This window comes from Puma concolor, chromosome A2, assembly GCF_028749965.1.
Source record: "Puma concolor isolate L17-30 chromosome A2, mPumCon1.1.hap2, whole genome shotgun sequence".
NCBI classification, from domain to species: Eukaryota; Metazoa; Chordata; class Mammalia; order Carnivora; family Felidae; genus Puma; species Puma concolor.
Window position 1 is genome coordinate 89937886 of NC_141668.1, and position 16880 is coordinate 89954765.

The 16880-nt window shown below is 35.2% G+C and overlaps 1 protein-coding gene across 4 annotated transcripts in view; it reads right to left on the bottom strand.

Moving 5' to 3' along the window:
* The window catches only part of ORC5 (origin recognition complex subunit 5), a 147389-nt gene that overhangs the window by 113847 nt on the left and 16662 nt on the right, over positions 1 to 16880 (bottom strand). For all 4 annotated transcript variants that reach the window (XM_086696881.1, XM_086696882.1, XM_025929583.2 and 1 more), the window contains exons 5-7: positions 14537 to 14648; positions 8720 to 8850; positions 309 to 357 (exon numbers count right to left, since the gene is read on the bottom strand). In XM_086696881.1, the coding sequence (XP_086553007.1) occupies positions 309 to 357; positions 8720 to 8850; positions 14537 to 14648 (292 nt within the window). The remainder of the gene's footprint in view (positions 1 to 308; positions 358 to 8719; positions 8851 to 14536; positions 14649 to 16880) is intronic.

Genomic DNA, 16880 nt, shown 5'->3' on the forward strand with positions numbered 1-16880 from the left:
CAAAAATTCAGATCTTTTTTTTTTTTTTAATTTTTTTTTTTCAACGTTTATTTATTTTTGGGACAGAGAGAGACAGAGCATGAACGGGGGAGGGGCAGAGAGAGGGAGACACAGAATCGGAAACAGGCTCCAGGTTCTGAGCCATCAGCCCAGAGCCTGACGCGGGGCTCGAACTCACGGACCGCGAGATCGTGACCTGGCTGAAGTCGGACGCTTAACCGACTGCGCCACCCAGGCGCCCCACAAAAATTCAGATCTTACACAAATTCTTTCAAAACAAGTATTAATAAGTAAAATTACATAGTTACCTTCTCCTTTAACCACAGGCTCACAATATTTAGGAAAATTAAGTACTGCCTGTAAATAAAGGGGAAAAAAGAAAAAAGGTACTTATCCACCACAAATAGGAATTATTTTCCAAGTATAATTTTTATTAGAATTTAGGCAATTTTACTTCAATATAAGCACTCAAGTAAAATGTTTTATAGATTATAAAACAGCAAATATCAAAAATGATAGTAAAACAACATGTAAAATACTCCTTAATTGGCTAAATACTGCCTAATGTATTAACCTCAAGATATAAAGTAATATAGCAAAGCATAATTTGTAATTTTAGCACATTAATTATGCCACAAAGGACCTAATAAAATACCATGAGCCCAAAGAATTAACCTGTTATTTTCCAAGGTTTGAACATTCTCACACATCAAACATCATCTCATTCAGTACAATTCAAAATTATGTGATTGGCAACACTACCTGAGACTATCATAAATTCAAATTCTTGGCACCTGCCAGGCATACTAGATCACAATCGCTAAGAATGACATCCAGAATCCATGTTTTAACAATCACTCCAGGAATGCTATGTATTCCGAAGTTTGGAAAGCACTAATTAATCATTATTACTTAACAGTTTTCCATGAATCAACACTGGAATTCTACTGAGATGTAGTTCAAGCAAACTGATAAAAAAAACATGCTGTTGCCATTTATTAATATTAATTTGATCACAAATATTTCATATTAAAATGATTCAGTAATGAAGCCTGGAGAAAGATATACATAAATGCATTAACTATACAACCTCAAATTCAGAAGATAATAGAGAGCTAAGAACTGATCCTTGAAACAGTTTTTCCTATTTTACTCCACAAAGTGCAAATGTTTAGTGCAGAAAAATCTTCCAAATTCTGTTAATATGAAGCCAATAGAGAGGCCAACTCACTTAACTTAGTTCCAGGTTTTCAGATCTAAACACTGCTTAATAACACTGATAGGTCATAATGTTAGTAGTAACTGGTAAACAATTTGGCTGCTTTTTTTTCTTGGCCAAAACATTAAAATATGGACTTAATCATTTACAAATGGTGGTAATAAGGTAATAAAGATAATTTTAGGAGACTATTTTCCAGTTTTACATTAGTAAGTCAGTACTTTCCCCATGTCATTCCATAAGAACTTATTGAATATATAAAACTATATGATTATAATGGTACAATTTAACTGTCCAAATACAATCTCTATATTTAAGCAAGTCTACAAATCCTAGTCCACACTAACATGGAGTTTCACAAACAAAATCATCTGTTCAAATACAAAATACTTTTTACAACTTTCACTATTAACATTCAAATGTGCTCTCCAATGTTATACCCATTTCTCCTATATTAATCCTCAAATATAAGTAATTACAGGTCTCAGTATTATTTAGATCAATATCTACCTTCAGGTCCACTGGTATTTTAAACTGCCCTCCCAACCACCTAGAGAACGGAAATAAAAAGGCTGCTAATAAAATCACAGAAATTATTCCAAAGCCCAAACAGAAATAATTTTTAGATGATTTTTTGACATAATAAATTTTTACTCCCACCGAACATTCCCATTTTTATCTCCCCATTATTCCTTAACTTTTAAGCGTATATTTTACTCTTAACTGGTTGCATTAATAAAAAGGGTGGGGGATAACTTTATTAAGAAATGACAGTGTGCTCAGCAAATATTTATGCTCATAATTGTGACAGGAGAAACAAAATTATCAAGAGTTAGTTACGGCCACCTGTTATCTCACTTACTCCTGACAACTGCACATTTATAATACCCACTTGTCAACCCAGAAAGCAAAATATAATCTGCCTACAGGCACACACAGACTCCACTGCCTGAATTTATGATCATGGATTTGTGAGATGTTCTGGGAACTTACTTCTAAACCAATAAAGGCACAATGTTATCAAAGCCTGATTCAGGTGAAACCGAGAGACTATTTCCCTTATATTGCAGAAAAAAACTTGCATTACTTTAAGAGGCAAAATAATCTATTATGCCTAATGACTAGGTTGCCATAAGACAGAGATAGGCAATTTAGAAAACTTCAAACTCTCCCTCAGTGAGATTTTCAGCAAAATTCCATTACTGCATTTGAAATTACTTGTTAGAAAATGATCTGATACATGTATATTGTAGTAAAAAAAAATTCTAAGACAGCCCCTCAAGACTGCCAGCCCCTCATATACACACACACCTTCTTTCAGTTATTCAATCAAATGCTATCTTAGGTACTGTTGTGAAAGATTTTTGTAGATGCAATTAAAGTCCCAAAGACTGTACTATTTATGGGAGAGTTAAAATAAAGAGATAATCAGATGAGTCTGACCTAATCACACAAGCTCTTCAAAAACAGAAAGTGTTCTGTAGCCAGTCACAGAAGTCAGAGATTGGGTGTCTAAGAGTCAACACACCCTTGCAAGCTGGTGGATGGAAAGGCATGTGGTAAAGAATACAGGTGCTCTCTAGGAAGTCTGAGACTTGGCTGACAGATAGCAAGACAGTTCTGGACCTCATTCTTCGAGCCAAAAGAAGTGAATTCTGTCAAGTCTGAATGAGCTTGGAAGCTATTTTCCCCAAAACCTCAAGCTAAGGATACAGTTAGCCAAAACTTTAATTTCATCTGTGATATCCTGATCAGAGAAGCCAGCAATAATGCCCGGATTCCTGACCTAGAGAACTATGAGCTAATAAATGTCTACTGCTTTAACCCACTAAATTTACAATAATTTGTTACGCAGCAATAGAACACTAATACACATGTTGAAGTATAAATGTAAAAAATATTCTAATATTCCAAGGGCAAGTAGAAATAATGTCTGAACTCTTCTGCCTTTTTTATAAATACCCACATTTTATCTCTGAAACATTAAAAGGAATGAAAATCAGAACTGAGAAAATTTGTATTAACATTAATTCAATCAGGCAACGAGGTGTTACGGTGTGTCAGGTTTTACTATTTTAAGTGCTCTACATTCTCTATACGATCATTCACTTAATCCTCTGAATGATCCTATGAGGTAGACATTATTTTTATCATCCCCATCTTACAGAGAAGTTAAAGTATGCTTCCAATCTCTGATTTCCCCTTCTTTGATCAACCATGGAAAACTCTCTGCTTTAAAGGGCTCATGTGATTAGGTGATACCTACCTTGGTAATCACACTATCTTAACATATGATAATCTGAAGCCAGACAGATATGAAAAAATGATTAGGTTGAAATTCTTACGAGAAACAAGATATTTACAAGGTTTTATAGTACCTCCCCACAAAACACATATCACAAAGAAAAAAAAAAAAAACCTCTTAATCAAATCATCAAAGTGAACATTATCAGTGATGAAATAACATGAAATCCTGTAATACCTCATAGGATGTAATGTGAACAAAACATCATTTCTGTGATATTCCTGTCAGATGCATAACCTGAATCTGATCATAAGCAAACATTAGACAAATCCAAACTGAAGGTGATTCTACAAAACTGTTCTATAATCTTCAAAGGTCTCAAGGCCATGAAAGTCAAAGACTAAAGAACTGTTCCAAATGAATGTTCAAGAAATTTAACAATTAAATGCAATATATGATTCTGAACTGGATTCTTTTGCTCTGAAGCACATTATTGTGACAACTGTCAAATCCTGACTAGTGTCTAAGGATTGGGTTGTAGCAAGGAGTCCATTTTCTCATTTTGATAGTTGTACTGTACTTACGTGGAAGAATGTCTTTCTAGGATATGCACACTAAAGTATTTGAGGTGATGGGCATCAGGTCACAAACTTAATCTCAGATGATTGGGAAAAAGGAGGAAAAGTTCTTTTTACTGTACTTGTAATTTTTCTGTAAATTAGAAATCGCTCTTAAATTTTGAAACTATCCAATATTTTCATCATTTTGTAAATAGTCTAATAAAATAATGAGAGCAAGCTATTAACATGCCAGTGCCACTGAATATGGTTCTGATATAAAAATAATTCTCAATTAGGCCAAATATAAAGATACCCTATAAAGGTCCAACTGGGAAAACCAGCTAAATATCACTTCTTGCAGTCTAGAGACGATTACGGGACTACTCAAAATATTCCAGTTTCATTTAACATGGATGAATATCTCAAAATGTTGAGCAAATGTAGACAGATTAAAAAAGAATGCATACTGTATGTTTCCATTTAGATGAAGTTCCACAACAGGCAAAACTAACCTTTAATGTTAGAAGCAAAGATAGTGATTATCTCTGGGGAAGGAAGAAGAGGTGAGACTGGGAGGAAGCATGAAGTGGGCTCCTTGGATGTTGGTAGTTTTCTACTTTTTGACTTGGTTTTATTTACACATGTGTTTTCATTTTGTGATAATTCACTGAGATACATAGGTATGGTTTCTGTGCTTTTCTATACCTATGTTACACTTTCATCAAAAAGTTGAGAAAATACAAAAGAAAAACAAACCTAACTAGGTTATTTCTCCTAATTAAAGACTCTGCCTCCCCCTTCGGTATTTTTAACCAAAGAATAGCTCTTCTCTATGTCGAAGACATCCTCATTCATAAATCAATCAGTATAAAAATATAAAAAAATGGTGAAGGGCAACCACTACCCCTGCCATTTGTCAAACCAAATCTTGCAATCAGTGGAATGATAGCTGTTCTGCCAGATCATCCCTCAAACTTCCTGTTTCTTCAATATATGACTTTAACATACGACACAAACCTACAGCAGTTTTAGCGGTCTCCATTCCCAAGCTATGATATATGTTCTTGGACATAGTTAAGATCACAGCATATTTTTAAGTCCATGAGTCTTTGCTCATCAGAGGAAGGAAGAGAACTAAATTTAACTACTCCCCCTTCAACTATCAGGCATTGTACATGTGCTTCCCACCCTTTTTTTTTACCTCACAAAATTCCTTTGAGGCAGGTATTGTACCTACTGAACAGAAGAAAAAACTCAAGGTCAAAAAGGTTAAGTAACTTGCCCAAGAACATACAGCTGGTAATGACAAACTTGTGTCTCTTCATCTGTAAAATGAGGATTCATGATAATGCCTTACTTCACAGGGTTGATGTTGAGAATTGAGTCAACGTTGGAAAAAGGCTTAGAACAGTACCCACCACACAATAACTACTCAATAAAATTGGCTATTATCGAAGAGGTAGTTGTAATATAGTGATTATGAGCATATACTCTGGAGCCAGACCCCATGATTCTTATTTGCAAAATTTTATAATCTAATTCATTTTAGATCTCAGGGATCATTTTTCCCTACCATACAATCATATCGTAAATAAGCGAAAATAACTAATATATAGGAAAAACACATTCGTGTGTACTGTGTATGAGTCAACTGAGGGCAAGGGGACAAATCTGCAACCATTTCAGAATTGTGACAATGTCTTCCTCATTAAAAAAAAAAGTGTTTGAAAAATACATGAAAGAATTTGAGATTCGAGAGAGTCGTGACTGAAGCAGAAGTTACGTTAGGCTGGTCAGCTGCATGTGAGACAGTGGAGTTATGCGCAAGGCAGAAGACTGCCTGTACTCGGAGCAGGGTCTCCACACCAGCTCCCTCCACTGGCCTGCTGCCCAGTACCCACCCCTTCCCACTCTCCAAATATCCATGGGACCCCTGCTCAAAACTAAGATCAAACCATCTATTCCCTAGGAATTGCTGGGCCCTGGCTACATGAAAACCAGCTGTGTTAAAATTTCACTAAAATAATTCACAAAAGGTAAATGATCCTCTCAGAAATTATTTGTATTTTATTTTTATAGTTTATTTATTTTGAGAGAGAGAATGAGTTGGGGAGGGACAGAGAGAGAGAGGGAGATAAAATCTCAAGCAGGCCCTGCACTGCCAGCATAGAGCCCAACACAGGGCTCGAACCCACAAACCTTGAGATTATGACCTGAGCTGAAATGAAGAGTCAGACGGTCAACCAAAAGAGCCACCTGGGAGCCCCCCTATTTGTATTTTAAAAGAAGAATATTTGTTCAAATGGCTTAGTGTTACCAATAATATCATTTAACATTTTTATAAGCACTTTGATAGGAAGTATTTCATTTCATACTCACAAAACTCATCTGAGGCGTGTATTCTTGGTCTGTTCCCGCCCCCCCGCCCCCACCCCCACCCCCACCAACTTTAGAAATGAGGAAACTGAAATACATAAAATTACATACATAACATACTGGTAAGCAGCAGAGCTAAGGTATTTCAATATAACTCCTCTGCTCATTCCATCAAATATACTTCAGTTATCTGGCATCTCTTCTTAGCCACTGTCACTAGTCAACACCACAAGCCACAGGGCCAAACAACACAAAACAACAACAAAAACAGCATCAGAAACTTGGAATTGCACTCTAAAAGATTACTAAGCTCTACCTAAGCAATTAATTTTTCTGAGTCATCTCTAAGAATACTGATATTTAGGGAGAAAAAAGTTTAAAATACAATAAACTTGATGTGTGACAGATTTGCTTTAAAAAGATCATGCAAGAAAATTTTAGAAAATAAACCATTCTGTGTTTGGCATTTATATATAAGTATAAAAATAACTTCCTCAATTGATCCTTTAAAAAATTTTAATTACTATTTTTAGGAATATCATTAAGGATTGTCAGAGAAGACAAACCTAAATGAATATTCTTGTGCTACCTCCAGACCTAGCCTCCAGAAAAATAATACTTAAAGAAATAATTTCTAAGGCAAATTCAAAAGCATATACATAGAAAAGATGCCTGAAAAGAATTTTTGCAGGTGATTTATTAAACTTTCAATAAATATGCCATTTACAAAGTTTGAAACAAATAAGAGTATCCACTTGAAGGAAAATGTATCTTTATTATGCTATGTTCTACATAAGGAGGAAAATAAGAACACTCCTATTTTTTTCTCCAGTGCTTGCAGATTATTTCTTATATTCACTAGTATTACTAGTAGTAGTAAAAGCTTAAACCATACTTCAAGCTTACGAACATGATAGAAGAGTAACAACAACAACAACAAAAACAACTTTGTAATCTCACCCCTAAATATTTCTTAGTAAAACCTAAGGACAATATAAAATACCATATTCAAATATATATATTTTCTTACATTTCATTTTTGCGGAAATAGTTCCTTAACTAATCCTTCTTCTTACACTTCATGATTTACTTTAAATGGCTGCTGGCACAGAATCGCACAGGATTCAAGGACATCTAGGTTGTGGTAACCACAGGTTACCAGGCAAGATGGCAGGCAGAGGAGTATTTCTTCCTAACTACATGTCATGCAAGGACCGTGTACTGACCCTTCCTTCTTTCTGTAAGCCCCTCTGTTGTCATTTCCTTTTGGGCGCCAGGGATGCAAGACATTCAATTGCTGGAGAGATGTCAGTGATGAGCTTGAACCTAGAAAAGTTTGCCTTTTGTTTTTTCCCTACTCAGAAGATGCTTGAAATCTACATCTAAATCAGAAGCCTAAAATCTAAAACTCAGAAAAACATATTATATGTGAACACAATTTTACACAGTCACCTTCTTCTACATTGTCTTGAATACACATTCAAACATATACTTAATCCCTCTAAGTGATTCTTTTCAGAGAAAAGAGAAAAAGAAAATATGCTAAAACTTACAGAATCTGTTCCTTTCAAAGTAACTGTGTTTCAGCCTTAGATATATTACTACTTTCTCTAAATGTAGACAAAATCTTAGTATTAACGGAAGGTTTCTAAAAGAGAAACCGGATTTTCTTGCCTCTTCCCCTTCCAGACACATCCAGACAATTAAAAAGTCGAAAGATCAAAGAAAAATTAAAGTACATATGATCACTTTCCAAACTGCCTGTAAAATATAAACAGTTTTTCTACTCTTTTAAGTGTCTTAAGTACTCTTTTATGTAAATATTAAAAGTAACCTTTTATATAAATATTACTAACTCAAGGTCAGTGCCTCATGAAAGACCTATAATTAAGGCTTCTATTCTCAAGCTGATCTAGATGCCAGACCACTATCGCTACATACACAAAACCTAAAAGAAATGTGTTACAAAAAAAAGTAAAAGATATTAAATTTCTTATTCAGCTTTTATACCTCCTTTCTATTTCTCATTTTGATTTTAGTGAAGTTCTACATTTTCTGTAATTAGAAAAAGAGAAGGAAGGAAACAAAAAATACTCCTAAGGAATAAGAAGACATAACTAAAGATGAATGAAGGTTTTCTGATTATATTGCAGTTTGTACTAAGGCACAGGCTTCCACCTACTTATGGGAGCCTCAAAAGGCCAAATCCAAATTTCCAGAATAAATTTTCAGCTTCTAGCCTACCTCACACCATTTCTACATGGAAAAATTATTAAAAGATAGTCTTTTCTTTTTTTTTTAAGTAAAATGTTCACTCACCAGATGTCTGAGCTCCTTCAAATCTCGGCAGACGGTATAGAAAACTCCAAGAAGAATATTAATATAGGCAGCATAGAAATCAGCTGAATACTCTGGAGGATGATCATGCGACAAGATCTTTTGAAGGTTCCCTGTTCAAAAGACACAAATGAACTTAAGGATTAACCCAGAACTCCAGTTATATCTTCTAGAATTTTATTACAAAGGTATAAAACAATAAATATACAGGCCAGGCAATTATTAAGGAGTAAGAAAACTTTTGAGATTAGGAAAGTAACACAACTTTTCAAACTGAAGTAAAAGAATTAAGAATCTACTATTCTTTAAAAATTACAAAATGTTGCTTAAAACAAATATTAAACAATGACATCCAAGAAAATCTCAAGAACCTTTGCAAGCAAAATCAGTATCAAAGGTGAAAAATAATATATTCTATTTTTCTGCCTATTAAGTAAATCAACTAGAAAAAAAAGGGGTACTGCATAAATGACCACCAAACTGGAAAATGCTCTTCATTTTTTTAAAAATAAAAAGAATTCCTGTATTTTTATGAAAATTATCTTGTCATTCCTCCTTTTATAAATCATGTTTTCTTCCTAAAACTTTGGTATCTCTATTTTTCTTCTCTTATATCTTAAACGCTTTATACAATATCACATGTTTAGAGTCCTAAACTTTATTTTATCCTGCTGGAAATACCATATTGTAGAAGCACAATTAAAATTAAAGAGAAACAGGGGCGCTTGGGTGGCTCAGTCGGTTGAGCATCTGACTTTGGCTCAGGTCATGATCTCGTGGTTCATGAGTTCGAGCGTGGCGTCGGGCTCTGTGCTGACAGCTCGGAGCCTGGATCCTGCTTCAGATTCTGTGTCTCCCTCTCTCTGCCCCTTCCCTGCTCACGCTCTGTCTCTATCTCTCAAAAATAAATAAACATTAAAAAAATTTTTTTTAATTAAAGAGAAACAACCACACACTATTCAAAATTTCCCAGGTATAAGTACCTGGGAATCAATTAGTCATTCATTCCTATTGCAATTCTCTCTGACTCCCTGGTGCAATGGTCTCTTTAGACTCCTCAGTTAGGAGATCTTTGTGACTAGTACTTTAAACCTAGTTCCACAGGTTCAGGATTTTTGCAATACTTACAAGTAAAGGGAAACATAGATATAGCTATATTAAGGGGGTCCTTCTTAGATAAGGCTGACAAAAAAACAAAAACAAAAATAAAAACAAGAAAAAAACACAGCAGCACATTCGAAAGCCCAGTTACATACTTGGAATATTACCCTGAAAGGATTCTGTACAGGAGAGTGTTACCACATGCATTTTTATATCACAACCACTGAAGAATACACAAAGTCCAAAGCTTGACTTTGGAGTCTATGTATTTTTACATTCTAATGGGACTTTTTAAATTTAATGTTACTAAGCTTTTTAAAACTATGCATGGGAAAATATTTGATGATACAAGGAAAATCTCTAAAAGGTGCCTTAAGACTCAGAGATAAAATTATCTATATATATATAAGATGCCAAATAACTGGATAGATAGAAAAAAGGAGAAGAGAGGGAAAAAGAAAAGGGATGGATGGTAAGACAGATGAATATACACAGGCAAAATGATGGTCTACAGATGCATAGATGAGGAAATCTGGAAAACAGGTCTCCAGCTCAGACTGCATTCCTAAGCTCCTCCGGACCATCTCTATCCAGATCCTCCTTATCGGTGACCCTGAGTACCTCACATGAAAGTTGATTAGATGTTACCACTGGCCCAATCCTGACAAAAGTCTTAATAAGAATGAGAGATCTCACTGTGTTGCTATAAAAGCAGACCAGTTGCTTAGTTAGACTACAGGCAAAATTGCAGAGTACAAGTCTATGTTATGGAAGCTCTAATTGCCTGGGAGTATTCAAACTTATGGAAAAATCCCATCTCTAATGGAAAGCTGAAAACAGGGCACAAACAGGTAGTAAATAAAGGGAAGCAGAAACCACTTGATTGGTCTTCTGTTGTCTTAAAATTTCACTATCAAAGTATAATTTAACACACAAAGAACAACCATGCCTAACTTGAAGAGGGACTTCAGCTTCTAGTCATGAAAAAGAGTCCAGAAATACTCTCCTGTAATAAAGAACTAAAAACTGGACAAAATATAGAAAAACACTATTTTCACACATCAAACAATACGCAAAAAAGGCTGTGCTACCTGAGAAAAAGGAAACAAATGAGCCATCACCAGGCCAGGCTTTCCAACAAGAGGTAACTGTAGAACTATGATACAGAAAAGTTCCAAAAGGAGCCATTAATCCCAATGAATTGAGAAATCAAAGATCAGAGTAGAGGGACCTAAGGTAGCTAGAATTTGCCAAGTAGAGTACGAGAAAGAGTTATGGAGAGAAAGAGCTCCAGAAATCTCCACAGTGGCTCCCTTTCACTCCTGTCTGAATACCAATCTGTACATGTACAGAGTAAAACCCCATAGGCCAAGCAAAAACAACTTCTGGGGTAAAACAGTTAGTGGAGAGGTGTCAGTCAATTATCAGAGCTCACAGAGAACTATAAATCATTCATACTGCCACCAGTCAGAATGAAGAAACTATGCTAAACACGTGGTTTTCAGTAAAAATCCCAGTAGGGCTATGTCACAGAAGTAGAGCTAAAATTACCATTGGAATAAAGGTTACTCTAGAGCATCCCTTCAAAAAAGCTTAAAAATAACCTTAAAAGAGTCAGATATATCTTCAAGAAACTTAAGTGCTTCCTAGAAAAGTACCCAACATACAACAACAAAAAACACAATATCTATTATTCAATTAAAAATTACTACATATACAATTAATACCTAGAATAGGTAAAAATTAGTCAATAGAAACCTAAAATAAAAGAGGTTATGGAATCAGTGAACAAGGATATAAACAAGGATATAAACACAACTATTATAAACATGGTCATCATCTCAAAAATACAAAGGAAAACAAAAGCATGAGATCTGTAATGAAAAATTCCACTGGATGGGATTAACCGCAGATTAGACACTTGTAGAAAAAAAGTTAGTGAATTTAAAGACACAGAGAAAAAAAATCCCAGATAGAACACAAAGAAAATAGATTTAAAATGTAAATAAGTAAAAGGACTCAGTGAGACAATATCAAGGGGTCTAATACACATGTAATGCGGTCTCAGGAAAAGGCAAGGAAAGTGGGTGGGGGGAACAAAGATAAACTATTTGAAGAAATAAGGGCTGAAATTTTTCCAAAGGTGATGAAACTATACACTCATATATCCAAGAAGCTCAACACATCTCAAGCAGGATAAACAATAAAAGATTTTTTATTTCTTTCAAGTCCAAATAATAATTTAATATGAGGTTTATAATAAATGTATAAGTAAAACATAAGACAACAACTGCACAAAGGTTGTTAAGAATGGGAAACTATAAATCACTGAGATTGTCAGATTGCTTATTGGAGCATAACTTATCCTGAATGAATGATACAGTAACCAAACCAAACATCTGATGAAAGTGAATTATAATCCACCAGAAGGGGGAAAAAATGCTCTACCAAAAGATGAGTAGTCTGTATGTGGTAGAGATCAGAAAACAAGAATTCCAAACTGGGCCCCTAATCATCACTGCTGAGAGGAGAGGGCATCTTGAACTTCAAACACCATTCTTACAGATGGCATGTGTATCAAGTTATGATTGGATGACATTAGCCACTAAGATTATTCCTTTGTTCCTGCTCCATGCTTACTCAAACTATAATTTGGCTTATCAATTAATGTTTCCTTTTTGAATGACTTTTTGTGTGATTATGGGGTTTTGCTTTTTAAAAAAATCTTGGTATGTAGAAGGCTCTCAATTAAATAATCAGATTATACATGGCCCCATTATTATATACTTTTCTTTTTTTTTTTTTTTTAATTTTTTTTTTTCAACGTTTATTTATTTTTGGGACAGAGAGAGACAGAGCATGAACGGGGGAGGGGCAGAGAGGGAGGGAGACACAGAATCGGAAACAGGCTCCAGGCTCCGAGCCATCAGCCCAGAGCCTGACGCGGGGCTCGAACTCACAGACCGCGAGATCGTGACCTGGCTGAAGTCGGATGCTTAACCGACTGCGCCACCCAGGCGCCCCTACTTTTCAAAAACCTATTAGCCTATGCTCTCTGAAATTGGCACAATCACTTTAATTAAGTATGTCCTCAAATTCTCTTCATCAATGAGGCTTCATATCTTTACTGTCTAAAATTTTAAATAAAATTCTACAATTCATTATACCATACTTTAACACTTCACTAAGATGTAGAAAACCAGCTTTTTTAAAAATTACTTTTCTTGGGGCGCCTGGGTGGCGCAGTCGGTTAAGCGTCCGACTTCAGCCAGGTCACGATCTCGCGGTCTGTGAGTTCGAGCCCCGCGTCAGGCTCTGGGCTGATGGCTCAGAGCCTGGAGCCTGTTTCCGATTCTGTGTCTCCCTCTCTCTCTGCCCCTCCCCCGTTCATGCTCTATCTCTCTCAGTCCCAAAAATAAATAAACGTTGAAAAAAAAAATTACTTTTCTTAAATTCTAAATAATTTTTCAGTACCGGGTGCCTGGGTGGCTCAATCGGTTAAGCATCCGACTTCAGCTCAGGTCATGATCTTGCAGTCCTGTGAGTTTGAGCCCCACATCGGGCTCTGTGCTGACAGCTCAGCCTGGAGCCTACTTCAGATTCTGTGTCTCCCTCTCTGCCCCTACCCCACTCACTGTCTCTCTCAAAAAATGAATAAATGTTAAAAAAATTTTTTTTGAATCTGTAAGTAATTTTTCAGTACTTAAACCTAACATGGGTCATGAAAAAATTTAACTTTGAACAGTGATGACACAGGTACAAAGAATTTTTTTATTGAAATCCTTTGATTTATTCCTTTTCTTCCTACCCTTTTCTCTTCTCCCTATTTTGCAATTTTCATGGAAGAGAAACTACTGAAAATAAGGGCTCCATTTATTTTGGGTTCCTTTTTTCTCTCTCAGTTAATTAGCTAAGGCAAGGTGTTATTTGATTGCTGTTCTTGTGAAAACAGGCAAAAATGTGTTTATCTTAACAATGAATGTTTACAGCTGATTAGCTCAGAGGCTAGTGTTAATGAGGCCAAGGTCAAGAAATGCTATTTTTTCATAGCCTGCTAATCACTTTATGCTTCACATTTGTAAACTTTGAGTCAGAAGTATCCTGTTTGTATAGTGACAACACAATACTAATCTACAGAACTACTCAGCAATACAAAAAGCCACCGTGTTCTTCCAAAGACAAAAATAATCAAGATCTATGAAATTTAAGATTAAATACAAGCCACAAAGAAATAAACACAAGGCCTAGTAGTTGGTACTGTAAGAGAAACAGTAATGAAAAATGAGATTTACCAAGGCAAAAGATACACTCCACATAATACTTAACCCAAGTACATGGTAAATAAAGATTTCATACAATTTAAACGTGCTTTGCCAACCTAGTCTGATACTTACTTGCATGGAAGTTACAATCTCAATATATACATCTTACTATACTGACTAAAAATGTGAAAATACACCATTAACACAAATATGTGAGAAATACTCATTCAAAACATTTCAACAACTATACAAGAATAACCCTTCACAGTTTCAAACTAAAACCTCTGTAAGTACAGTTACATTTTTGAGATTGGCAGCAAATCCGAACAGATTAAGACATCAAAGTATTCCCATTTGAATATGCTAGCTTAATCTTTCAAACAACAAAAAGTATTTTAGTGAATATCATTTGTCAAAACAAAGTTTTAAAATTTACCTATGCTATAATCAGGGAAATACAAGACAAATGGCTCAAAGCACCCAGTATTTGGACGAAACTTTTCCCAAACAATTTCACTGAGAAAGAGAACAGTCACATTTCTGTCAGTCTGTAAAAGAAAGAAAAATAAAAGTAACTTTGCATTTAAAAATCTTAATCAGAGCAGCAATTCCATTTGAATTTTTCTTTCAAATAAATCCAGCAAAGTTACAATATATGACAAATTATTTGCATATTAATAGGTGTTATTTCAAAAACCTAATCAAGGAGTTCATCCGCTTGCAAATTTTCAAACATAATCACTTAGAATTTCCATAAAACTTTTAGGTTAATGGACATTTCGGTTACTCATGAACGCTAGGGACAGTCACACAAGGGTTTATTTCATAGAAATGAAGAAACACATTTCCTTAATAATTAAGATCTTTTTATGTGAATTTTCAAAGAAATCATTAGTTTCAATCAATAAACAAAAAAAAATGTACAACTTAATATCTCTCATCATTAAAATAGCTACAGCAACCCAGAGAGAAAATAAGAGTTGAAGAAAAACAGATATGCAATCCCATATAACCATAATATTAGGAAATTTTTAAGTATTTTTAAAGGTTATTTTCATAAAAAATTATTGAGCAAAACATGAATAGACATTAAGAACATTAAGTACACACATAAACACTGATGTTAGGTAAACAGTAATCTTTTGAAGTGTATTTAGAATGTATTACCAGTATACAAAAACAAGCACTAAGAATACAAGCGCAACATGTATGCTGTCCTCCAGAGTGGCCACAAATGCCCTATGGATGCTAGTTAGAATTAATCTGCAGACAGACTTCTGCATTTCAGCACAATTTTAATTTTTTTCCTTATTCTTTTTGACATTTTCCAAGGTGACAGAGCAGGCATGATAACTGTTTTGTTCTGTAACTATTCTTAGGATCCAATCACATAAATTATACTATACTCTGATGGTGATTTACTATTTATTGATTCCTAACTTACATGTAATCTTACATTCCAATTTCCATTACTTAGAAAAACATTCTTTTGGCTAACAAAGAAAGCTGAGTTCAATAAATTCATAATTCTACAAAAATCTAGCACCTTTATGAAAAAGAGAAAAAGGTTTCTACTTTCAAATGTTGTCTTATAAACTCTTTAATTTTTAAGAATCCTTGAATTTATTTCTATAAGGATAAAAAGGGATGTTCTAAATACAATCTTGAGGGGCGCCTGGGTGGCGCAGTCGGTTAAGCGTCCGACTTCAGCCAGGTCACGATCTCGCGGTCCGTGAGTTCGAGCCCCGCGTCAGGCTCTGGGCTGATGGCTCGGAGCCTGGAGCCTGTTTCCGATTCTGTGTCTCCCTCTCTCTCTGCCCCTCCCCCGTTCATGCTCTGTCTCTCTCTGTCCCAAAAATAAATAAAAAACGTTGAAAAAAAAAAAATTAAAAAAATAAATAAATAAATACAATCTTGAATACAAGGCATTAAGTTGTTGTGCTTTCAAAAATGATTATCAAATCAAATCAAATAATAAAAAATGATTATCTAAAAGCATCTGAGGGGCGCCTGGGTGGCTCAGTCGGTTGGGCATCCGACTTTAGCTCAGGTCATGATCTCACAGCTTGTGGGTTTGAGCCCCACGTCGGGCTCTGTGCTGACAGCTCAGAGCCTGGAGCCTGCTTCAGATGCTGTGTCTCCCTCTCTCTCTGCCCCTCCCCTGCTCGTGCTCTGTCTCTCTCTCTCAAAAATAAATAAACATTAAAAAAATTTTTTTAGGGGCGCCTGGGTGGCTCAGTCAGTTAAGCATCTGACTTCGGCTCAGGTCATGATCTCGCGGTCCGTGAGTTCGAGCCCCACGTCAGGCTCTGTGCTGACAGCTCAGAGCCTGGAGCCTGTTTCAGATTCTGTGTCTCCCTCTCTTTCTGACCCTACCCCGTTCATGCTGTCTCTCCCTGTCTCAAAAATAAATAAATGCTAAAAAAAAAAATTTTTTAAATAAATAAGTAAAAATAAAACCACTTGATAAAATCAGTTCAATAATAGAAAGGCCTAAAAAATAGAAGATATTTATCCATCTGAAAGGATTTTAAGCTGGTAATGTTCTCAAATGTTAAAGTACCTTCATATCATAACTTAATTGTACTCATATATATTAATAGAAAACATGAAATGCCTTTACTATATTTCTCCTAAATGAAATACATTTTTTCAAATCAACCATGTTTCCAGAAATGTCAAAATAATACTTCTGTTTTATGGTAGAATTGAGATTACTTGAATCTTTTAATTTTCTTCAGTTTCCATAATTACAACTAAAAAAAGGCAGGGGGGGTGGG